Source organism: Armigeres subalbatus, chromosome 1 (genome assembly GCF_024139115.2).
Source record: "Armigeres subalbatus isolate Guangzhou_Male chromosome 1, GZ_Asu_2, whole genome shotgun sequence".
In the NCBI taxonomy this organism is placed as follows: domain Eukaryota; kingdom Metazoa; phylum Arthropoda; class Insecta; order Diptera; family Culicidae; genus Armigeres; species Armigeres subalbatus.
This window is the reverse complement of record NC_085139.1, coordinates 126,897,389-126,923,477: the sequence shown is the minus strand read 5'-3', so window position 1 is coordinate 126,923,477 and position 26,089 is coordinate 126,897,389. Positions and strand designations below refer to the sequence as shown.

At 34.4% G+C, this 26,089-nt stretch overlaps 1 protein-coding gene and 1 long non-coding RNA gene across 2 annotated transcripts; both read right to left on the bottom strand.

Moving 5' to 3' along the window:
- Positions 1 to 15,360: 15,360 nt before the first annotated feature.
- On the bottom strand, positions 15,361 to 21,767 carry LOC134206143 (uncharacterized). The gene is made up of 9 exons (XM_062681836.1): positions 21,657 to 21,767; positions 21,526 to 21,594; positions 18,362 to 18,666; positions 17,573 to 17,721; positions 17,403 to 17,502; positions 16,553 to 16,888; positions 16,370 to 16,484; positions 16,183 to 16,307; positions 15,361 to 15,766 (listed from the first exon to the last, which is right to left on the bottom strand). Exons 2-9 carry the CDS (start codon positions 21,575 to 21,577, stop codon positions 15,422 to 15,424), a joined length of 1,527 nt encoding a protein of 508 aa, XP_062537820.1. The 5' UTR covers positions 21,578 to 21,594; positions 21,657 to 21,767; the 3' UTR covers positions 15,361 to 15,421.
- A 206-nt stretch (positions 21,768 to 21,973) lies between these two features.
- Positions 21,974 to 22,460, bottom strand: LOC134206150 (uncharacterized). The gene is made up of 3 exons (XR_009978248.1): positions 22,316 to 22,460; positions 22,093 to 22,253; positions 21,974 to 22,033 (listed from the first exon to the last, which is right to left on the bottom strand). It is a non-coding gene; the product is annotated as an uncharacterized LOC134206150 (long non-coding RNA).
- Between the last annotated feature and the right edge of the window lie 3,629 nt (positions 22,461 to 26,089).

The following is a 26,089-nucleotide window of genomic DNA, read 5'->3' as shown; positions in this document are numbered from 1 at the left end:
ACTAGTATCGAGTCTGGAGAAGGTTTTCATGGCATTGAAGTCCATTAAATCCACTTCGATTGATATACCCAACCAGCGACTGTTAGATTTTCATACACTTATACACCTTATACAGGACCTACCAAAATCTGTATAAGAACTGGGCATATGCAACATTGTTAGATTCTTATACAATATAAGATCACAAACAAAAATTGTAAGAAAAGCTTGCGAAATTGTAAGGTTCATATAATATTTGTAAAAGAATCTAGCGTTTTCGCATATGCCCAGTTCTCATACAGGTTTTGGTAGGATCTTACACAGAATTGTTTGAAAATCTACCAATCACCGGTTGAGCGAGCGGGTGTTCTCTGATTTTAATTCTGAAAATCAACGCCTTAACATTTATTAAACCGGATTGCAAGCAGCCCGGTGGCATCCCTATCTCACACAGTAGGTTTGTTTTACAGCCAACATTGCGCGACCGTATCCCACCGACAGTTTTGTATCCTAATGAGAATCATATGTGATGTTAGTAAACAAAACACATACTATCATGAATTTTACACTGAGATGTTGGCTGCAAAAACATGGCGTCGTGCCACCCACCTGATTGCAAGCGAGTAGACAAGTGGCGAATCTTAGTAAATTGACCTGATACACATTTTACCATTCTTAAAAATGTAATAAATATATGAAATTGAAATTTGCAAGTATTTTTATTTTTATCCCGGGATCCCGGGATATCCCGGGATAACGAAAAATTTAATCCCGGGTCCCGGGATTTTTTATAGTCCGGGAAACAAGGCCCTCTACTGGGTTGTTGGAGCGACTGAACGATATGATCTTGCACTTATTGTTGTTAACACACATGCCATTATCGATGCACCAGATCATCATGTTGTTGATATCTTCTTGTAGAGCGATGCAGTCATCAGGGGATTCTATGACGCGAAAAAACTTCAAATCATCGGCGAATGAAAGCTTAGAAGACGACAGCATACCGCACAGGTCATTCACAAAAATGTTGAATAGCAGTGGACCCATTAAACTGCCTTGTGGCACTCCGGATGTAAAACGGAATGAGAGGGAACTTGCTGAGTTGACAACTACGTACGAGGAGCGATCGGAAAGATACGAAGAAATCCATTCCGTAATCCAGTTCGGGAAGCCTATTTGCTTCAATTTTTCGACAACTAGAGTGTGAGGTACGGTATCCAATGCTTTCGCAAAGTCAACGTACACCGAATCGATTTGCTTTCTCCTTTCCATTTCTCTTGAAAGCGTGGACACGTAGCACATCAGGATAGTTGTGGTCGAGCGCTTCCTCATGAATCCATGTTGAATATTCGAGATAATTGGTGAGGCAATGGTATACATAATGTTGTGTATCAGCTTCTCGAATACTTTGCTCAAACAGCATAGTATAGAAATACCCCGATAATTCTCCACATTTCTGATGTTGCCAGATTTATGAATAGGAATGATGTAAGCAGTTTTCCAAAGTGCTGGGCATGTCCTATCGCACAGCGAACGGTTGAACAAAACCGTGTTTTTAGTTTACATTAAGATATTTACTAGATGCACAATAACTAAAAAGATGTTTGTGTCGGGCAATGTCCATTGGAATGTGGCTGCGGACTTTTTTGTTGGGACATAGAAGCACTGCATTTAACTTGGATGATTACTATACAGTCGACACTCGAGATGTAATACAGCCGATATCGAGAGGTTGAACAGAAATCCTTGGTAAATTGTTCGAAAGGAGCATCAGAGTATACGAGAAAATATTTTAGTATGGCTCGATGGAACTGCCCGGATGTTTGGTGATGCACGGATATATCGTTCAGTACTTGGTTAATCGGGTAGATCACATATTCTGAACTCCAGGACGATTTGGAGAACCGAAAAGGTCTGTAGTAACTTGTGAAAGTAATGAGTGACATTCTTGTAAAAGTAATGAGTGAAATCCTATCGGCTCAATGACCTGCTGGGATATTCAACGATGCACGGTGTGTGGCTTAATTCCGCCGAACGAGCTATCCGTAGATTTGATCGCTTGTGTGCTGTCTTCTCGAGCGTGCAACTCCGGGCGTGCCCGACGAGGAAAGAGGCAAAATCATGGCCTGCTATTCACTAGTCAATGTTGGAAACCGAACCGTTATACGGATGATATTTACATGTCTGTCATCAATGCACGCTCAGAGTGGATTGCCCAATTTCTATTAAATCTCACCCTCACATTCCCCTTCTTCTCTCATCAAAAAAGAGAAAAAAAAAACATTGACTTGCGATTTTCATAAAACAACCATTTACACCATTTTTTCCACGCATTTTCTTTTACATTACAGCCAAATTTTACAATTCAGTATCCAATATCCGTACTGAATTCTCATATTCAAAATCATCCTAATTCAAATATTTCAATCCTACGTTTGATACGATTTTCCAATCCATACGCAAGTCCATATTTACTAAACAAATAATTCCAGCCTTTTTTCTGAGCCTTCTGAACTGTCAACTTTTTTTATGTTCATGATCCTCCATCTGTATTCCTTCTTATTTTTTTGTAAGTGGATATATTGCATTGCAATCCAAAACCAAATAGAATTCGAGCCGGCAGACCATATCCAACACAATTTTGATGGCCTTCCAACAGGAAAAGTCAAAACAATATCGGTGGCTCTCCGAACATACTCTGTATTGGTCCTTCAAGCTTAAGCCAATCAGTCCGGCACTCTCACACAACACCTTTGAAATTCAAATTTGAAACGTGGCGTTCTGCTGGTCCACCGCATTAACGTTTATTTAACGTGAACAATCCGCCCTACAATCTACTACACAACCATCAAAAGCTGCAACATTCTGTACTCTTCCAGAACACCTTCGACAACACAAGCAGAAAACCGATGTGAAAAAAACAAATCATTTATTCCGAAAACAAATCATGTTTAATCGAAACCGATAAGAACAACAAATCATTCAATCTGGTACCTTCGACATTACAAGTGGAAACTGATGAGAAAACGAATCATTTGCTTCCAAGCTACTTCAGAGTTCTTTCGATATTTAAACTCGTTTAAGTCACACCGATAAGAAAACAAATAAATTATTTCAGCGCTCTTCCAAAGCGTCTTCGACGTCACAAGCCAAAACTGATGGGCAAATCATTCAATCAGGTGCTCTACCACAGCAGCTTATCACATCACATATCAAAACCGATGAGAAAATAAATCATTTATGCTGGCGCTCTTCCAGAGCGCCTTCGACTTTTTTAAGTCGAAAACGTTGAGAAACAACACATTTTTCAATCCAGAGTGCCTTCGACATCACAAACCAAAACCGACGAGCAAATCATTCTATCCGACGCACTTCCAGAGCGTTTTTAACATCCCAAGTCAGAACCGATGGACAAATCATTCAACCCGACGCTCTTCTTGAGCGTCTTCGACACTACAAGTCGAAACCGATGACCAAATCATTCAATTCGACGCTCTTCCAGAGCGTCTTCGACATGACAAGTCGAAACCGATGAGCAAATCATTGAATCCGACGCTTCGTCTTCGACATCATAAGTCGAAACCGATAAGAAAATCATTCAATCTGACGCTCTTCCAGAGTGCCTTTGACACTACAAATCGAAACCGATGAACAAATCATTCAATCCGACGCCGTTCCAGAGCGTCTTTGACATTACAAGTCGAAACCGATGCGACAATCATTCAATTCGACGTTCTTCCAGAGCTTCTTTGACATCACATGTCGAAACTGATGAACAAATCATTTAAGCTGACGCCGTTCCTGAGCTTCTTTGACATCACATGTCAAAACCGATGAACAAATAATTCAATCCGACGCCCTTCCAGAGCGTCTTCGACTTTACAAGTCGAAACCGAAGAAAAAAAATGTCCCAATCACGCCCATAGACACGATACTTACAGAACAATAGTTTCCAACCAGGAACAACCTGGCAGGATCGCCAAATGTGTGGCCTAATTCCGCCGAACGAGCCGTAGATTTGATCGCTTGTGTGCTGTCTTCTCGAGCGTGCCTGACGAGGGAAAAGGCAAAATCATGGCCTGCTATTCTCTAGTCAATGTTGGAAACCGAACCGTTATACGAATGATATTTACATGTCTGTCATCAATGCACGCTCAGAGTGGATTGCCTAATTTCTATTAAATCTCATCCTCACACACGGATTCATCATTCCAGACACATTTCCTGATACATTCGAGGTTATGTACTCCAAAACAATATGACGGGCTAGGACATACGAAAAAAAATATTTCAACGCTTTTTCAGTTACATTTATTCTAGTTTTGTAAACAATTTGACAAATGTTGGGTCATTTTGTCCGGAGCGTGCATTTTCCCATTCACCATTCTCCCCTAACTAAGTAATAGAAGAACTGTGTATTCATGATTTGGTGCAACTTGAATGCAAATTGAATAACCCATATCAATTCATTCCTATAACTAGAACTCAGAAATTTTCCTCCGATTATTTAAGAACACTGTTCAAATATCACACAATCGATTTCGAACAAGATTACAACTCCACAATAATGTTTAACAAGAGGTACATTTCATCTCCTCCAGCGTTGCTTCTGCCCTTTCCACCATCGCTGTGAAAGGTCATTTTAAATCACTACCAACAATGACCACAAGACAAAAATAGTCAACCCCAATTTTGTGGTTATTGTGCGCGCGTTACATCTGCTGGAGGATATTAAGCTTTGTTCTGCAACTGCTAGGAGGACACCGAACCAGATAATAAACCGTAAAGGTTCGTCACATATGAGAAGAAAAACCAACCCCGATCCCAGCTCAGCATCATAAATGTAAACTATTTACATCCAGACAAAGGCACAGAACGGAAAACAGTCGAAGAACCAACCGATATATAGCGTACTATCTGGTGCACGCGAGTAATGTTTCTCGTTCTCCTACTACCATCGGAGTCCCCCCTTGATCCTTCTTTCCTCCCACACATTTCCAGATGACATGAGTATATTTGTTATGCATACACACATTTTACACTCGAGTTCTTTGCACCGCTTCATGCACTGTGTCATGTGTCTCTGTTATACGGTTTCTCGGCCGATCTCAACTTGTTGTCAGTTCTGGATAAGGCTTAAAGCAGTTAAGACGGTCTAATTAGGGGTGATACTGTATCTTGTGTTTCGGGTGGAATGTGAGGGCCCAACCAAATTACCAACCAACAAATCTTAAGCATTATTTGAGACCATGTTTATGTAAATATAAAAACTATAACCATCTCCAATGAATTTTATCAGACATAGATTATCGATCTTTCTATGGCAAAATTTGTACATCCCTACAGTAGTTCTCACAGCCTTGAATCCCAGATGTAGCATATCAATTGCAACTGCGTTCAACTAAAACAACTCTCCAACATGCACCCCGAACAACATCAGTTCCTACCACAACAGCAGTAGCCGATGATATCAATTACGGCAATAATATGAGTACGACTGTGACCTCCCCCGTAAGGTCTCGCCAGGCGCTCACACTTCGCAAGCACTGACACGTTCTCTCCACACATGCGTTTGCTTCCTTCAGGGCGGATGAGACTTGGAAAACAGCAATTAATTTGCGGAAATGTAGCACATCCTGTTTATGAGATAAGACGAAAACAAGTCTCCCATGGTGGTAGGTTGGAAATACTGCACCCATCCATCCCCGAAGGAATCGAGGTCCGGAGATGGCTGACCCTGCAGCGTGTCAAGGCGGAACGGTTTCGGATCCTTTGGGCAACCCCGACAGTTCAAAAGGGGTATAATAACTTTGACTTCTGACTGTGGCAGTAGCAGCAGCTGTTCTGCTGCAATCATCAACTCTGGTAAACTTTTCGGCTTGGCGGCTTGGGTAAACCAGAACCAGACGAGGAATGTGTAATATCAAAGTTTTCCAATGACAGCTGTGCGGGGTACGGTTGGTCTGCCGGTTGGCGCGGAGATCAGAGGATGGCCATTCCTCATATACTTTTCTCATTTCGGTGTCCATGTATACAGAATGTGATAATAGGTTATTATCGGCTAATTTCAGACAATCTATTGGTTCAACTTGTGTATTTCGCATGAATTAGTTTATTTTCCTGTACATGTTATGCATGTCCAGAATTAAATCTGAAGTAGTCAATACTCACAGTCATTTTTATGAACTCATTTCGGTCTTAGCTGCAATTTTAAATAATGTGTTCATATCAGTTTAAGCTTCTGTCTGTGCTCAAAAAAACTTACGTTGTCTGTGCTCTAAGGTCATATTGACCCCAAATTGAAATTGCTATAAGTTTATTATTTTTCTTTCACTAGCGCTGCCTCTCGGACAAAGTGCTTATTATACTGACCACTGCTTTGTAGTTCTCGATACAATTTTCCCGAATACCTCTTTGGTGTAGGTACGAAGAATCTCAAGTTAGATCAACATTTCACAAATGCAAGAATATTACAAGCAACCTAGCGCCGCCTATTTATAAAATTCCTATTTTTTTCTTCACAAAACAGTCCAATCCCACTAGACGACTATTTCTAAAGACATCATTTTTATACATTACAAATTTGAGCAATAAGAATATTTACATTGTAGAATACTCAATATATCGGAATATATTGAGTAGTGTAAAATAATGATTTCATATATTCCAGCATCTAGCGGCCAAGTTTTAAACTAATCAATGCCTCATGTCAAAGCACACGCCTTGCTGCCTAATCTTTCTGACAAGGTGCGGTTCAAAATAAGTAGGATTTTCAGATATGAGTAAAATAAGTATGAAAAATCACTGTTTTTGTACCTTTTTTACGAAAACCCGTCCCCGCGAGGTACCCGCTCACATATGGTCAACCTTAGGTAAAGATGATTAAGTTATCTTTCTAACAGCCCAAAAAGTGCAAAATAAAAAAGGTATAGCAATTATCCAGTTATTATATTTTCAACCTTCTTTTCCTTCAACCTTTTATCATTTTTTCGACCTTCTTTTTCTTCGAACTTCTGTCATTTCAACTTTTTGCCCTTTTGGCCTTTTTTCCTCTGAACTTTGACCTTTTGTCCATTCGATCTTTTGTCCTTTTGACCTTTTGTTCTTTCGACCTTTAGTCTTTTCGACCTTTTGTTCTACGAACCTTTGACCTCCGACCTTTTTATATAGATTCGTACGGAGAAATGGAAATGAGTTCTGAGTAGTGAGTTGTGTGCAGTAACAAGTGAGGGATGCGCTAGTGAGAAATAAGAAGTGAGAAATGAGATGGGATGGTTGGTGATAAGCGGTGATATATTTTTTTTAGAGAACCCGCTATCTATCCGCCACACCAAAGAGCTCATCAGGAGCTCCCTGGTAATGGATGCAACTTTCTCAGCTTATTCTGTGCAGCATAGAAAATAACAAATTTATATTTATAAGCTGAGATCAAATAATTATTTATAGCAATATGTATACTAATAGGCGAATCTATGTAATGTCCCAGTGGAATGAAGTTCCGTTTATGGGACACACTGATTGATATAGCCAAAAGATAAAATAATGAAATAAAGAAATATTTTTTTAAACAAATAATAATAAACTAATAATTGTATGGGTATTTATAAAAAACTAAAATACTTAATGAATTATTAAATTACTGTAAACAAAAGAACAAAAAAAATATCAACATGTTTCTGGTAGCCGATGTGAAAAAAAAATTAACCAAGAATGTCGTGTAGATTTGATTTCAAGTACGAGACACTGAAGACGACCACACAGTTGTGGTCGAAATACGTATCTGCAAAGATAACGAAAATTAACTGGTGGAATTAAATGGAGAGTATTTAATTCGTCTTAGACGGTTGAATACATTCCACTAAAAGAGCTAATATATTTTTCTGAAAACTTGAATGTTTTTACTTTTTCTATGCAACAAGAGTTGAACGAAACTTTGTTGTGTAGGTCTACCTTTTTACGAAAAGAGTGTAAAATCATGAATTTTGTTTTGGATATGTTTAAGGTGATTATACAATCAAGCCACGTGGTGAATTTCAAATTCACCACACGGGTTTCTACTCCTATTATCAAAAGTTCAAATCTAGCGAAATAATGTTCGTACAATGCTGAAATTAAAGTCGATTGTTTAGCATGAGTAAGCAAACGATCTACAGATGTTTCATCGCTATGGGCGTTGTGGTTCTCCCAATTCGTGCTCTTGAAAAATCACTAGAAAAAGCACGTGGTTTCCAAGATGGCCGAATTGTGGCTTTGTTGTATAACCACCTTAACGATAGAAGGTTTGATTCGAAATATTTGGATAAAATGGTCAAGTCATCCGACATGTCATTTACTATTGTATTTGCAACATGGTTTGGGTAGAATAAAGCAGTATCGTTAGCAAAGAAAAGCGGAATTCCTTTCAGTTTAAGCCTGCTTATGTCGTTCACATATAAGAGGAATAAGGACTGTATCGAAAATAAGTTATCCACTTTCAAAGTGTTACTACTCAGAAGCTTATGAAGGAATTGGTTTGTTCTATCCTGTATTCGATATATTCATATGTTAAGTTTCAAATCAGGATTTGTTTGTTTTTTGAAAATTTGTTGTTACCGATGTATCGCAAATGGAAAGTGATATTGAAATTTGAGTTTTGGACACATGCCTCCGTAGGAAGGGCATCGAGATGGAGAATTTGACCAAGTGTTTCGCTTACCACTCCCAAAAGTAAAAATTCATGGTCAACAAGCTTGGGGAATACTACACGTTCGCTAACCTGTCGGAAAAGGAAGAAAATCAAAATCAAGTGACCGGAATTTGAACCAGAAGTAGTCATGTTATTAAACGAGGCAATTTTATGCCCATTTGGGACCAGGAAGAAAAATGCTTGAAAAAATGTTAGAAGAGTGCAATATTTATTCAGTATTATATTTTTCCATAACAGACAGAATTAACATATATTGCTACACAAATCTTAATAATTTTTAAAAATTCATCCTATTTTATTCGAATAAAATAATGTGGATAACTTATTTTCGATACAGTCCTTAGAAGAGGGCCTATATTGCTACCTTGCGGTACACCAACTTTAAAGGGTTTAAGGGAACTTTTTGAATCCTCAATAGATACAAACTGTAGTCTATCTTCTAAATAACTTTTTATTACTCGATTTGCAACGCCTCGAATACCATATTTATCCAATTTCCTGAGTAATATTGTATGGTTTAGTGTATCAAACGCCTTACGAAGGTCTTCACAGTAAAAAATAAAAAGTAATATCACATCAGATTTGCTGCACACCATCGCCGTCGTAAATATAATGTATTATTACATCTGAATGATGTAATAAAAAGTTGACGTACTTGATATTTCGCCTTCAAATAAAATCAATGTAATTCATTTTCGACGTAAAATTTTCGATGTAACCCTAAACCGACGTAAAAACCGGCCAGGATGAATCCCGCTTTCAGCAGCAGGGTTGGGGGCATTCAGATTTTCTTCTTTCATGTTTTAAAATACATTTTCAGATGTAACATATCAAATTTTATTTATTCATGACGCATTTTATTGTATCCGCAAAAACCTATACAATATTGACCCAACTTTGTCAATCCCCGTTTATGTACACCCAAGATTTTCTCATGTCCCGATCAAGGTAAATACTAACGGGTGTTTCAATCTGTCAATTTGATGATTTAGTCATCTTGAATTTTAGTATGGCAGAACCAGCGAGTTTGTTTACGTTTTGCACTGCAAATTAATTGTTTACCCCCGCGATCATCTCTCCCATCTACTAACGAAGTGGTTGAAACTTGGTTCCAATTTAATCATGTTAACGACCCGATTTTGCTCAACCAAAAATTTTAGATCCTTTTTATTTTTGTAAATTTCTCTAGGAAATCCCCACAAGTTCCTTCACGAGTTCCTTCAGGAATTCCACCGGAAGATCCTCCGAGAATTCCTCCGAAAGTTCCTCCGGAAGTTCCTCCGGGAATTCCTTTGGAAATTCCTCCGGAAATTCCTTCGGAAGTTTCTCCGGGAATTCCTCCGGAAGTTCCTCCGGAAATTCCTCCGGAAGTTCCTCCGGGAATTCCTCCGGAAGTTCCTCCGGAAGTTCCTCCGGGAATTCCTCCGGAAGTTCCTCCGCGAATTCTTCCGGAAGTTCCTCCGCGAATTCTTCCGGAAGTTCCTCCGGGAATTCCTCCGGAAGTTCCTCCGGGAATTCCTCCGGAAGTTCCTCCGGGAATTCCTCCGGAAGTTCCTCCGGGAATTCCTCCGGAAGTTCCTCCGGAAATTCTTCCGGAAGTTCCTCCGGGAATTCCTCCGGAAGTTCCTCTAGGAATTCTCCCGGAAGTTCCTTCAGGAATTCCTTCGATTTTTTTTTTCCTAGAATTGTTTCAGATATCCTCTGATTATTCCCCCAAATATTCCCCTGGATCGTTTTTCTGGAATTCGTCCAAGAACTCATTCGGATATTCCTCCAGGAGTTTTACCTAATATTGTTTCTGGAATTCCTTTGGATTTTTCTCTTGATTTTTTTCCGAATATTCCACCAGAAAGTCAGCCGGATATTCCTCCAGGAATTTTCTCGCTAGAATTCTAAGAGGATTGTTAGAGGAATTCCTGAAAATATATTCGGGGAAATTTCTGGAAAAATATTCGGAGGAATTCCTGGTGAAAATCCATAAAAAATTCTGGAGGAATTCCTGGAAGAATATCCGCATAAATATCTGGAGAAATATCCAAAGGAATTCTTGAGGGAATATAAGGAGGAATATTTGGAGGAACTCCTGGAGGAACATCTGAATTAATTCTTGGAAGAATACCCAAACGAATTGTTCGTGGAATATCCGATGAAATTTCTGGAGAAATTCCTAGAGAAATATCCGGAAATATTCCTGGAGGAATATTTGGAGAAATTCCTGGAAGAATATCCGTAGGAATCTTCAGAAGAATTTCTAAAGGAGCTTTCGGTGGAATTCCTGGAGGAATATTGGGAGGAGTCCCTATACGAATATCCTTATGGTGCCCTGAAGGAATATACGATGTAATGTTTAGAGGAATTCCTGGTGGAGTTTACGGAAGAACTCCTGAAAGAATATCCGGCGGAATTCCTAGAGGAATTCCTGGGGCTATATCCGGAGTGGTTCCTGAAGACATATTCGAAAGAATTTCTGGAGAAATATTCGGAAGAATTCCTGGAAGAATATCGAGAGAGATTGCTGGAGAATATCCGTTGGTATTCCTGAAGGATTATCCAGAGGAATTCCTGGAGAAATATCTGAACGAATTTCTGGAGAAGCTTCCGGAGGTATACCTGGAGGAATCTCCGGATAAATTTTTGATAGAATATCCGCATGAATTCCTGGAGGATTATTCGGATCAACTCCTGGAGGATAATTCGGAGCAACTCCTGGTGGAATCAATTGTCAAACTAGATACGAAATTGATCGCTATCATCGCTCTTTTGTATGGAATTTGGAAAACTTGGTTGAAGTAAAAAGACATCCCTTCAAAATTTTACACTGTTATATATACTTTTTATTACATTGTCGGAAAATTTCAAAACTTTTGTCAGTTGGGTTTTGCAAAATTCGGTTCCTTTAGCCTCAGACCTTAAAGAGTTTCCGCAAATTCCTGGAGGAACTTCCGAAGGAGGCAAAATTCCTGGATGAAATTTTGGAGGAATTTATGGAGGAATTCCTGTAACTAGGAGCTTCAAGGGGGACTCCTAGGGCACTTCCGAAGATATTCCTGAAGTAACTGTCAAAGGAATTTCTGGAGCATCTTCCACAGGAATTGCTGAAGACACTTACGAAGAAACTTGTGGAGGAACTTGCGCAGGATTTTCACGAATTCCCGGAAGAATTTCTGGAGTGATTTCCAGAGAAACTCCTAGAGGAACTTTCGAAAAATTTCTGAAGGATTTTCCGAAAGAAATCATAGAGAAACTGGAGAAACCCTGGAGGAACTACAGAACGAATTCCTGGATGATCTTCTAGAGGAATTCTTGGAAGAATTTCTGTAGGAGCTTCCGAAAAGATTCCGGGAGGAATTCCCGGAGGAAATCCTGTTGAAATTTTCAAAAGAAAGAACTGAAAAAACTTCTGAAAATTTGAAATTTTGATATTTTTTATTATGAAAATTAAAATTAAAATTAAAATAAAATTAAAATCAAAAATAAAATTTAAATTGAAATTAAAATTAAAATCACAATTTAAATTAGAATAAAATTAAAAATTAAAATTGAAATTAAAATTTAAATTTAAATTAAGTTTAAAATTGAAAGTAAATTAAAATTAAAATTAAAATTAAAATTAAAATTAAAATTAAAATTAAAATTAAAATTAAAATTAAAATTAAAATTAAAATTAAAATTAAAATTAAAATTAAAATTAAAATTAAAATTAAAATTAAAATTAAAATTAAAATTAAAATTAAAATTTAAATTAAAATTTAAATTAAAATTAAAATTAAAATTAAAATTAAAATTAAAATTAAAATTAAAATTAAAATTGAAATTAAAATTAAAATTAAAATTAAAATTAAAATTAAAATTAAAATTAAAATTAAAATTAAAATTAAAATTAAAATTAAAATTAAAATTAAAATTAAAATTAAAATTAAAATTAAAATTAAAATTAAAATTAAAATTAAAATTAAAATTAAAATTAAAATTAAAATTTAAAATTAAAATTAAAATTAAAATTAAAATTAAAATTAAAATTAAAATTAAAATTAAAATTAAAATTAAAATTAAAATTAAAATTAAAATTAAAATTAAAATTAAAATTAAAATTAAAATTAAAATTAAAATTAAAATTAAAATTAAAATTAAAATTAAAATTAAAATTAAAATTAAAATTAAAATTAAAATTAAAATTAAAATTAAAATTAAAATTGAAATTAAAATTAAAATCACAATTTAAATTAGAATAAAATTAAAAATTAAAATTGAAATTTAAATTTAAATTAGGTTTAAAATTGAAAGTAAATTAGAATTAAAATTAAAATTGAAATTGAAACTAAAATTAAAATCAAAAATAAAATTTAAATTGAAATTAAAATCACAATTTAAATTAGAATAAAATTAAAAATTAAAATTTAATTTAAAATTTAAATTAAAATTTAAAATTGAAAGTAAATTAAAATTAAAATTAAAATTTAAATTAAGTTTAAAATTGAAAGTAAATTAAAATTAAAATTAAAATTAAAATTCAAATTCAAATTGAAATTAAAATAAAATTAAAATTAAAATTAAAATTAAAATTAAAATTAAAATTAAAATTAAAATTAAAATTAAAATTAAAATTAAAATTAAAATTAAAATTAAAATTAAAATTAAAATTAAAATTAAAATTAAAATTAAAATTAAAATTAAAATTAAAATTAAAATTAAAATATAAATTAAAATTAAAATTAAAATTAAAATTAAAATTAAAATTAAAATTAAAATTAAAATTAAAATTAAAATTAAAATTAAAATTAAAATTAAAATTAAAATTAAAATTAAAATTAAAATTAAAATTAAAATTAAATTAAATTAAAAATTAAAATTAAAATTAAAATTAAAATTAAAATTAAAATTAAAATTAAAATTAAAATTAAAATTAAAATTAAAATTAAAATTAAAATTAAAATTAAAATTAAAATTAAAATTAAAATTAAAATTAAAATTAAAATTAAAATTAAAATTAAAATTAAAATTAAAATTAAAATTAAAATTAAAATTAAAATTAAAATTAAAATTAAAATTAAAATTAAAATTAAAATTAAAATTAAAATTAAAATTAAAATTAAAATTAAAATTAAAATTAAAATTAAAATTGAAATTAAAATTAAAATCACAATTTAAGTTAGAATAAAATTAAAAATTAAAATTGAAATTAAAATTTAAATTTAAATTAAGTTTAAAATTGAAAGTAAATTAAAATTAAAATTAAAATTGAAATTGAAATTAAAATTAAAATTAAAATTAAAATCAAAAATAAAATTTAAATTGAAATTAAAATCACAATTTAAATTAGAATAAAATTAAAAATTAAAATTTAATTTAAAATTTAAATTAAAATTTAAATTTAAATTAAGTTTAAAATTGAAAGTAAATTAAAATTGAAATTTAAATTAAGTTTAAAATTGAAAGTAAATTAAAATTAAAATTAAAATTAAAATTGAAATTAAAATTAAAATTAAAATTAAAATAAAATTAAAATTAAAATTAAAATTAAAATTAAAATTAAAATTAAAATTAAAATTAAAATTAAAATTAAAATTAAAATTAAAATTAAAATTAAAATTAAAATTAAAATTAAAATTAAAATTAAAATTAAAATTAAAATTAAAATTAAAATTAAAATATAAATTAAAATTAAAATTAAAATTAAAATTAAAATTAAAATTAAAATTAAAATTAAAATTAAAATTAAAATTAAAATTAAAATTAAAATTAAAATTGAAATTGAAATTAAAATTAAAATTAAAATTAAAATTAAATTAAAATATAGAATATTCAGAAAATTTCAAGTAGACCAAGCTACATTGTAGGCCAAAGACCCAAAGCAACTCATCAATAGGATCAGAAGCATCATCCTGAATTGACCACCGTCCAGCGGTCGTGTGATACCTGCGGATAAGATTAAACTACGCCGCACGGCGGACCACGGACCATATGCTATTATTCATTAATCTAAGTTTAAAGACTAAGGCCAACTCTTTATATAACGTATATCAGATTGAACTATACTTCTTTGTAGTTTTCTTCTCGAGTCATTCTTTTCATTCCCGCTATTTAGTGGCCATCTGTTTTTGAAATTATTTAGGGGAACTGTTCCATTTTACATCTCTCTGGACATAAATTCATCTCATCGCAAAACAAAGAAATGCAGCACCAATCACGTTTCTTCTTTTTGCTAACATACGTGCTCATTGCTTTGTTTTTGATGGGATGAGACTGGGAGCTATGAGATGAAGTACCAAATTTCTGGTTCTAAATTTCATGCACTTGGCTATACCTATTTACTCTATATCAGCTGTACAATGCGTCCTATGCCAAACAGTCTTCAAAGACATCACTCTCTCGCGGTTCCGTACACGGTCGTTTGCAAAAACCCATTAATGGGTGAAAAAACACCCATTTTCGCTAGAAGTGCCTCTCCCCATTTAATGGGTAAACCCGATTTACCCATTAATGGGGAAAGCCAGTTTATGTCATAAAATGGGTAATTATTTACACATAGCGGGAAACGAAATTTCTCTAAAAATGGGTAGAAAAATACCCATTTTTGGATGTAGGTTTTGTAGCAGTTTGGTAAATTGTAAATTCGGGGTATTCATGGTACTCAATCAAGAAACGCAAGAAATAAAAAATAAAATACTATCAATTGATTTTATTTATGTCTTTTCTGATACATATAGTCATGTAAAAACAATGAATCATTCTATAAGTCAATATTTCGAATATGTTTTAGTTAGACTCGGCATCACTAATTTCAGCTGATAGGGATTCGGAAAATTTCGAAACAAGGTGATTCACACCTTGTGTACTTCCACTGCTTTTAATCTTGTAGGCAACTACTTCAAAAAAATCGATAACCTTCCTAACTGTCGATGGAACCGGCACTCCGAAAACACAGAAACTCTTAAAAAACACATCAATTGCCTGGAGCGACGATTTTCCGCAATCCAGGATTTCGCCTTGGAGATAAATGTAATAATGGTCGTTGTCGGTGATAATGTGAGGCTGTACTTTCTGTATGAGGTTAATTCCAACATACTTGGATAATTGTTCAGCTAGCGAAGTTTCATGTTTCTGCAAATAGAGAAAATATAATAATTAGTCGTCTATAAGCTACGTGGTCATGTAGAAGAGAAAAAAAATGATAAGAAACAACTGAGATGGAATATAAAATTTGGTAGAATCATCACGTGGTTCATGGACTGATCTTGTCTAAATAACATACAAAAATACATGATCTATTTTAACCAAATTTAGAATTTCATTTGTACTCAAATTAGTGAGCGTATTAGACGTAAAGACCAGACAACATCCCAGACTAATACTATTCCTACAGTTTAATAGCCTATTCAGATTACGAGCTTTATTACGCAATAAGCAATGGCATCAAGTTACTCATTATCATATCATAAATGGCGTAATCTGAAAAGGCTGTAAGGCTTCATCTTGGCTGATGAAAATTTCCCTGGGTATATGTATATAAACCATACCGGTATCCATCGGACCAGAGGAGCTGCTAATTGTTCTTCTACTGGCAGTGAATCAAGTCCAATAATTTTGCTGGTTCCCCTTTTTCCTAGAACAAGGAAAATGCGCAGACAACCACGAAGATGATCTATGGATTTGGCAAAAAATAGTGTTAGAACATATAAATATTATGAACATGAATGATATTACCATCGTGAACACCGTTAAAATTTTCATCCTCCAGCATCAGCCCCCTGGACAAAAATTGTTTCATGTGCGACGCTTTGTTGTAATTTGGATTCATTCGTTCGTACGCTTTTTGAATCTGTTGAATTTGAAATACAAGTATTTACATCGGGATTTACACTTATATATAATGAAATATATGCTTACCACAACACCATTAAATGCTTTGAAATGGGGGAAAATAGAAAGGATGTCTTGCACTCTCTTTTTCTGACGCAAAAGCATTAAGAGAAGGTCATGTGTCTCAGCCATATCTTTCATGATTGCGTGGAAGTTTACTGGCACTGGGTCAACACAGCCAATAGCTTGAGCTTTTTCAATAATTTCGGGTGGAACTTTGATGATTGTGTTCGGTTTTCGTTGGTGGACAAATTTTTTGTCCTCTGGCAAGATATTTTTGTAGGCGTTTCTAATGTGCGACTGAATTAAGCCGGTGTGTTCCGTTCCTGGTTGCTTTCCTCCATTTTTCCAGAAGAAATAGGACTGAAATCCAAAATAATGTATGTAGAATATTAATAAGTATATAATATAATTTTTTTTATAGATATGAAGCTTATAGCACAGACAAACAGACATAACACTCGATAAATTTCCATCGTTCACTGATTTACTGGTCAATTCAAATAATCATTGGATGGCCAATCAACTTGAATCAATCACTCGTGGCGCGTGCATTGGATTTGCTCGAGTTTGACGTTTGCATACTACCGCCATCTCGATCGTGGTTTGCCCCACAAACTAAAATCGACAGATGTCCTTAGTGTTTGAACGACGATGAAGTGAATGATGAGTGAATGTTTAATGTGTTACGTTTGTTTGTCTGTGCTTATAGTTGACTTAAGCTACTCTAAAAAATCAACTCCATTGGATGCCTGGTGGCCGAGAGAATGCAACGAGTAGGCAATGTTACCAACCATACTATGGGAATAATTACTGTAGTTTGAAGTTGTTAATCGACAAAGAACCTGTGTTTTCATAAAACAATAATTTAACGTACGTAATCTGGTGCATTTTCTGCAACTTTTGTCTTCTGTAGTATGGGGAACGTGTCGATGATTCCGATAGCCAGTTCTTTCTTTTCGTCAAATTTGGGATACCTTGAAATGGAGAATACATCAAAGTTTAATATGGTTATGCCAATTGACATACTTGTTGAAGCATACTTACTCTTTATGATTGATTAGTCTTTCCACTGTACTTTTACATAATATTCGAACCATCATAAGAAGTTCTTTGTGTGAAGGTACAATATTTGCATCTAGTTTAGAATACAGCACACGTCGAAATTTGTTATTGTTTTCAAGAATTTCTCGCATCTGTAAAGCATGATAAACATAAAATAAAAAATCAAACGAAATAGTATAATTTATACCCAATTAAAACAACATTTCCAAATTAGTTCATAATAATTTCTCAAATGCCTACTTTGTATTTTTGCCTATCGGCGATATATAAATAACCCTGAAGTAAGTAGGTATTCTCGTCGTGCTCAATAAATAAAAGCTGCTTTTCCGCAGTTTATCTGAAGATATGAATACTTTGGAATTGAGTAAATTGAACTCAAATTTGGGTAGATTTTGGGTTCCGTGCATGCATAGAAATGAGAGAGCAGTTTTTTTTCCACCCACATCGATGTTGACATAATATTTATTATGAACAAGATTATGAACTATCATGAAAAAGAAAATTATTGTATTAATATTTACTGCTAGTTAAGTTGTAAAGTTCTCAAGAAACAGCTTTTTTTCTTTGGTGGCAGGAAAGTGAATATCAACATCTAGCGGATAAATAAAATTGTAAGTGTGTGTCTATTAACATGAAAAAAAAAAACATTGCGGATAAAATTTATGTTGTACTACAGTAAGTGCTTGCTGATATGAAAAAAAAAATCAAATTGTTATATTTTGCTTTTATCTCATTTTAGATAAAAAAATATCTAATTAGATAAAATCGTACCTTATTGGAAGTCATCACAGGAAGTGTACAAGTAGAAGTTCCCACTCTAGATGAACCTGCTTTGCTTGTCGATGGCCCTGCATCAACAGTTGATGGTCCTGCCTCGGGCCCTGTTTCGCTCACCGATGATCCCGCTCCGGATGTTGATGGTACGGATACGGATAGTGATGTATTATCATCTGGTGTTTGCAAAAGTTTTTTTATCGTTGAGAAGATAATTAGGCGCGGTCCCATTTCGCTGATTCCGATTTTGGTCAAGTAATCATCAGTGATGTAGTGTAATGACTCGTCGGTGAATTTGTTTGCTTAAAATAGAAGTATGAAATACAAAGAAATATTCATTTAATACAAAATGTACAATTGCCTTTATGAAAGTATTCTACATATTAATGCATAAAAGAGCAGGTTAAAGTCGCTCGAAGTTCCTCAAATTCTATTTGTAGGTGGGCATTTAATATATTGCATCCGATATGAAAGGGGGATTTTTTTAATTGTATTGAAAGAAATATACATATTTATTACAAAAGATTTGTACATTAAAGCAATTTAGTTACATATCAGTTATTGCACTTAACAGCTGTCGTTATATTTCAAGCTTATATAATAAGAATCATCATCTCCTGTAACTTGCCACAAACTGTATGATTTTCTACTGAAAACATTATGAACAGATATCCTTACAGTTTTATCTGTCGGTTCTACTTTATAACTATTTAAATGTCTATTAAAATCAATTATGCGTAAGGTTTGAATTATGAAACAACAATCATCTTCTGCCGCTTTTAACTTAAGGATGGCTTTTATGATTCCATACTCTTTATTATTACATACATGATAAGTTGCAATCAGCCCTGGGCGAAAACTAGTGCCATTGATGAGCAGATGATTAATATGCAAAATAGTATCAGGAAAATCAAACAAGAGCATTTTGAAGTCATATGTGTCTTTTACAGATGATGCAGCAGATTTGATAGTTAGTTTAGTTGAATTGTAGTTATGATCGATTATAGCTTTTACTTGTTTTAAATTCAACCTTTTCATCAAACTGAAAGTAATATTTTGAAAATTGTTACATGTTTTTGATTGTAGTTTAGAGGTTTTAAATTTTGCTTCAAATTGAAGGCAGCTCATCTTACTAATTGGCCCACTTTTACGTATGACGTCGGGATAATGCGAAATATGGTGAACTTTGTTGATTGGGTGTCTGTGAGGAAAATTTAGCTTGACATTATCGTGGAAACTTTTGATTACAACCTCTAGGTGATCAATATCGTCATTACTCAACACGGTTGAAAATGAATAATGAGTAATAGTAAGTAAATCAGCAATAATTTCTTGTGAGCTTTCATTACCGTCCAAAACATCACCAATTATGAAAGGCAAAGATCTTAATAACAACCATGTCTGCGACGCAGATTGACTAATTGAATGGCCACTCGATTTTAATCCTTTGCTAGTGAAATTCCCAATAGGACGATCCTTGGATTCTATCTCACCGTAATTGAACGAGGCAATCCTGTTGTTGAGTTCTAACTCTGAAATCGACTTCTTTTTGTTAAGCAAGTTATTTAAAATTCCTTTAATGACCATTCCGGCGATGCCTTCCAGGATGTCATGCATTGGGTCAAAACTAACATACTCCGTAAAGTGAAAATATTTTAAGGAATTTAACACTGTCTCTTTTTGTAAACCACACATTGAAGGAGTGGTTGTTCCCTCATGTAGTGCTTTCAAATCGCCAGCTATGCTATCTCGCGTTCTTGCTGGATACTCAGCACCAAACTGCCCACTGTGGAAAGCATGCCTACTTATATAACAAGCTCGACAAAAAAAAATCGACTGTGGTGGCATTAACTCCAGAATCTCATGGACGGCCAAAGTATCTCCTAGTACATGGACCACAGTTGCATGTAACGTGTAATCTTCATTCTCGTTCAAACGTAGTGTGACTCCTTGATCTGATTCCATCGCTGCCAAATCCTTCATGAGCGGTTTCAATATTTTTCCGAAGCCGTATTTCTTTAGCAGGTTCGATTTCACCACAAGGACAGTATAAACCCGATCCAGAGTAGAATTTACCCGGTCATCAAAATTCTGCACCTTAAAACTAATAGTTGTCACTTTCTGCTTACCCTTACGTGATCCTAAAGGATTACAATGTTCGACGTCGTCAATATGCATGGACAAACGTATTGCAAATGGGTACCTTTGCAAAAATTATGTGCGCCATATAGCATACCATCCTTAAAGCTGCAAATTTTACCCGTGGAGGACGCTTTCTCTTTAAGAATCATTTCCTAGCTACAGGATTTTGGATGACCAAACCAAGAATATCTTTAACAGAGATATAGTGCATCACATCCTTCACTTGCTTAATTTGCTTCGTAGATTTAAACAAGTTTTTACGTTTATCGCTTGCAACACGGAATCGAGTCATTTTTTTAAGTTTACGTCGGCCTAAAATAAACTCTTTTGACTCCGGAGTACTTGTTTTAGATATCCCACACAGATACGCCAGATTATCGGTTGGTGTTTGAACGTCAGCAAAGGGATTAGTAATTTCTAAATTATTGAGCAGTTCAACAACGTTTTCATCATGAACGGAAATATTCAAATTGGCAAGAAATTGCTTGACTATGCCTAGTGCATATTGTTGATATGCGTTAAGCATTCCCGTGCATTGTTTGATGAAAAACTGAATTTTTGTTTCCGGTACACCCACATCACACCGTAACTCAGTTACCGACTGAGACGCTTTACTGACAAAAACATCCTTTGATAACGGAGCCATATAAAAGAATGGGTTAGTAATGCTCTCGTTCACATCTTCCGTTGGATCAACCTCCATAGGCTCAGATTGAGTTTCTAGCATCTCATCCTCCAACCGAGCTTCCATATCCACGTTATTTGGCGGTATACATGAAAAAATGTGCCGGCTGAGGTTCCAAAATGTGGACAGTAAGGATCCACATTTTTTGCAAAGAAACGGAAGAGCATTCCTCTGGCTTATATTGAGGTTATGCCCGAATTTGATGTGCTGTTTCAAACCGCTCAACGTATTTTCTTCGATATACGCACAGCCATCAACTGGGCAGGGATAACCTTTTATAATATTTATATTAAAGAAATCAGGGTTTCAAATAAATATGGTTAAGAATGCTCACCCTTCAGCTTCCCGTATGACTCTGCATCCAATTTCCTTCTTAGTTCCTCCATTTTCTTCAATCGACGATCTGGAAGCATAATTTTGAAAAATTAGAATACTTGTACATAAAAATAATATATTTTGTCTTACTTTTGTTATTCCGCGAGAAAGAGCGACAGTCTTGGCGACAGTGTAATGTACCAAATATTATTTTAGGCAATAAAAATAATGGAACGCTTTCTACAGCTTTCCACCAACGACTATACTGGATAGGCTTCGTTTTTCAACTTTTTTTAACCCATTAATGTGTAAAAATATATCCTTTTTTGTAATGGATGAGGTTTCCTCTAATGGGTATTTTTGTACTCATTGCATGATTGACAAATTCCCCCATTTTATGACAGATAAGGATGCTATTCAAAAATGGGTGTTTTTTTACCCATCAATGGGTTTTCCCAAACAACCTTGTAGGTTGCGCTTTTGTTGTTGATTTGGTTCCAAAGCTATTCGCGATGACGCTTTTGCATCTGCGGAAATAATTGACATTATATAATCTGTCTGAAACTACCATTAATCCGGAACTTACCTGTGGGTTTCACCGTGTGGAAGCGGCGAAAACATATGTTCTCAAATCAGTCTGGTTCTGTCCAGTGGAGTATTATTAATCTTGTTTTTGGAAAAGCTTCGCTCGCAGAACCACAATTCGATTCATCTTTGTCGTTTGTGCTCTTCCCGTAGCAAGGACTTCTAGAAAAAAGTAAACAAAAATGCACCGGCTGGGTAGTAATCAAAACATATTTAAAACTTACCTGCGAACAGTTTTTTCCCCGGTCGAGAATATGGAAAGGAAGGTGACGTTCACACTTTGCAATTAAGGATATGTTTGTTATTTAAATATTAACTATACCTAAATTAATTTATATTATTATGCCCATGTTCATCATTGAACGCGAGCAGAACAAAGTGAAAACAAGACTGCCTGTCAGTGCAGGATTGATATTCAAAGCGTTTTATCTGAAGTGATATAACTGATTTTGAGGTAATATTACGGCGATTCCGCGTAATTTATCTACTTAAGACGTAATATTAAATTTTATCTTACACGATCATGATATGCAGCATTTATGATGTATTAAAATACTGAATAAGGGAGGTAATTGTATGTTGGATCCGCGTAACTGAAAAATGAATTTTCTCGATTAGATTTTGCGCTGATGAATGTAGTAATGCGTCGATGTGACATGATACTACGCAAAATAGCTAATTACGTCGGTTTTTTAGGTGCGTCTTATGAATTCACGTCGCCGCATATTAATATTTTTTTTTGCTGTGTTGGAATAGTGCACCAACTAGTTGTTTACAATCAATTCCTTTTATAATATCATCGAGTAATTCAGTCACTGCCGTGGCTGTACTGCTGCCTTGCCGAAACCCGTATTGGTAATTGTATAACACGTTATTTTGATTCAAAAACGTGAAAATGCGGTTTAAAAGTAATTTTTCTAATATCTTATTGAATATGGAAAGCATGGAAATGGGACAATAGTTGTTAACATTAAATCTATCTTTTTCTTTAAATATAGGTACAACTCTAGTAATTTTTAAACATGATGGATATGTTCCAGATTCCAAGATTTTGTTGAACGAGTCGGCTAAAATTCTAGACAATTGTTCTGAATTGTTTTTAATAACATCAACAGTAATTCCATCGGGACCCGGACTTTTATTTCGTTCTAAACTGTTTATTAACAATGTAACTTCGTTTATTGAAGCTGGGCTTTGAAAAATGGAGCTAGATACGTGTTGTAGGTTTGTTAACGGATTCATAGCAGGATCGACATTAATGCTATCAGCAAGTTGTTGTCCTATATTCGAAAAATAATTGCTGAATATTTCACATTTTTGTTGATTATTGTCAACTTTAACACCATTTTCGACAAGTGTTATTGTATTATGTTTAGTGGATTTACCAAAAATGTTGTTAATATGTTTCCACAGTTTCGAATGAGAAGTATTATTCAATAGGTTTTCATAATATGTTCTTTTGCATTGTTTTTTTTAGTGTGGTCACTTTGACGGATATATGCTTAAGTAATCCTTTGATGTTCTGATCATTGGGGTGCCTCCTAACTCTTTTTATATAATTATTTTTCAGTTTTATTAAATGCCATAGATTGAAGCTCATCCATGGACAATAGTTATTTTTGACACAGATATTTTTTGTTATAGTTTTTGAGTGTTTCAATAATAATGACTTATATGTAGATACTGTGTTGGACAGACAAGTATTAACATCTTCAATTTCACTAACATTTCTCAGGAATATTTTGAAATCAGTGGCAAACCTACGATGGTCCACGATAGTTTTGGTTAGGGTCATTCTTTCTCTTGGCTCGTGTAATTCAATCGATGTAAGTATCATACAGTGATCACTTACTTCATTCAAGACTGTATCGTTTCGTATATCTATTGATGATATCATCTATTCGGCAAACAAAATGATCGAGGATGTTCGAACTGATCGGCCTAGTGGGAATGGTGTTTGTACATGCAAAACCATAGGATTCGAGTAAAGATTTGTATTTCACAACTACATTGTTATTTGTGACATTAACAGGTATGTTGATGTCACCAACAAACAAACAAGGACGATTTCGGTTACTATCAAGACAAATGATGGAGAGCGGTAAAAACCATGCACATTATGTGAATGTCCATTAATTGATAGCTCAACGTGGATATGACGCTCAACGTGGAATCCGTCGACATGAAAGTTACCCACAGAAAATTTAATATTTGTCCTAATATAAATGACTAACCCACCACTTGAAGTTCCTCGGCATGAAAATATAGCAGTAAAGCCTGGAATGTTGTCCAATCCAATATTATCGCCAAGTTTCACCTATAATGATTACATCAATTGATAGTTTACATTGGTCGAGCACTTCAAGAACAGTATCACATTTTGAGAGATCGTTTATTCCTCTAACATTCCATTGAAAAATACGCAGGAAGTTGGATTTAACAACAGAAACTGAATCATTAAAATCGTTCAAATTGTCATGGGAAAAAATATTTATGTTATCCATTATTCGTAGCACTTTATTTAAATAACAGTAATGAACAATTTGCGGACAAAACAAATTACTCAACAGATGTTTTGAATTCAAACGATCCGGTGTTAGATGAGGTTTTATGCTGGGTTTCATTTATAAAACTGGTGACATCACTTCGATTTCTAATGGCAATTGGTTTTGATTGTTCATCTATCTTAACTAATTAGGAAGTGAGAAATGAAATATTGACTTTAACGTTATTTTCAAATGTTGATCTAGAATTGCCCGTTTGTGAAATTAGAGGAATGAAATGAAAATTTGAAGAATAATTATGTCCTTCAGTGAAGGACCTGACAATAATAGAACAAAACCTGCCAAAGCCTTCAGTTCCTCTATATAAATCTTTAAAATCCATCGAAAGATAAAGGCGCTAGTAATGTTCGAAATTTTCCCTTTCAGCGTAACGCTCTCGGTTTCCAAAAATCCAAAGTACACCCAGTATAGTAAAGAAAGACGTAAGTCCTACGTCAAAACCATTGAGAATATCGAGTAAGGGAGATATTGACTTACGGAGGGAACGCAGTATGCTAGATTCATGTGACTTTGAACTTCAACGAGTAAGGGAAAATATCGAGTTACAGAACATCGAGTAAGGGAGAGTTCACTGAACAAGTGGAATTTGCACCAAGCAAATTTGTGTCCTCATCCGTCATCAAGATAAATCGAATCAGGAAGATTGTTTGTGTCAAAGTTATATTGCTGTACACGATTCTTATACTTGTTCCTGGAGGAGCCAACGAAAGTCGTTTAAACGTATTGTTCGAAACCAGATAAAACAACTTAATGCAATTAGCTGGCATAACAAGTATGACATACTTTGATCGGCTACTTCATGATAAATTTCTTTGAAAAGTATCAATTACAGGGGCACCGGTTCTGATGATGTATTTCAACTTGTTTTGCACGTCTGTGCGAAAAAAAGTGATAACCAACGCAACATGAACGAGAGCAAAGTGTTTTATCATGGCTTCTCAGGGGGGACAGCCTATTCGTACTTGATTAGACCTGTGCGCCGATTGAAATTTTACCGGCGGAGTCGTGATAGGTCATGGGTCAGCGTGGATTAATTTGAAGCATCAAAAATTCTCCGGAACTTCTTCAGAAGTACCTCAACGAACTCCTCAGGATTTTTTTCTCGACTTTCTGGACATTCCTCCAGATATTTCTTTGGAAGCATCTTTAGGAATTCTACCGGAAGTTCCTCTAAGATTTCTTCCGAAGGTTCCTCATCCAGAAGTTTCTATAGGGTTTCGTCCGGAAGTTCCTGCAGGATTATATCCGGAAGTTTCTCAACGAATTCCTCCAGGATTTTGTTTGAAATTTCCTCCGAAATTCATCCGGCAATTCCTTCAGGATTTCGTCCGAATGTTCCTCCAGCATTTCGTCCGGAAGTTCCTCCGGGATGCCGTCCGGAAGTTCCTCCAGGATTTCGTGCGAAAGTTCCTCCAGAATTTAGTTTGGAAGTTC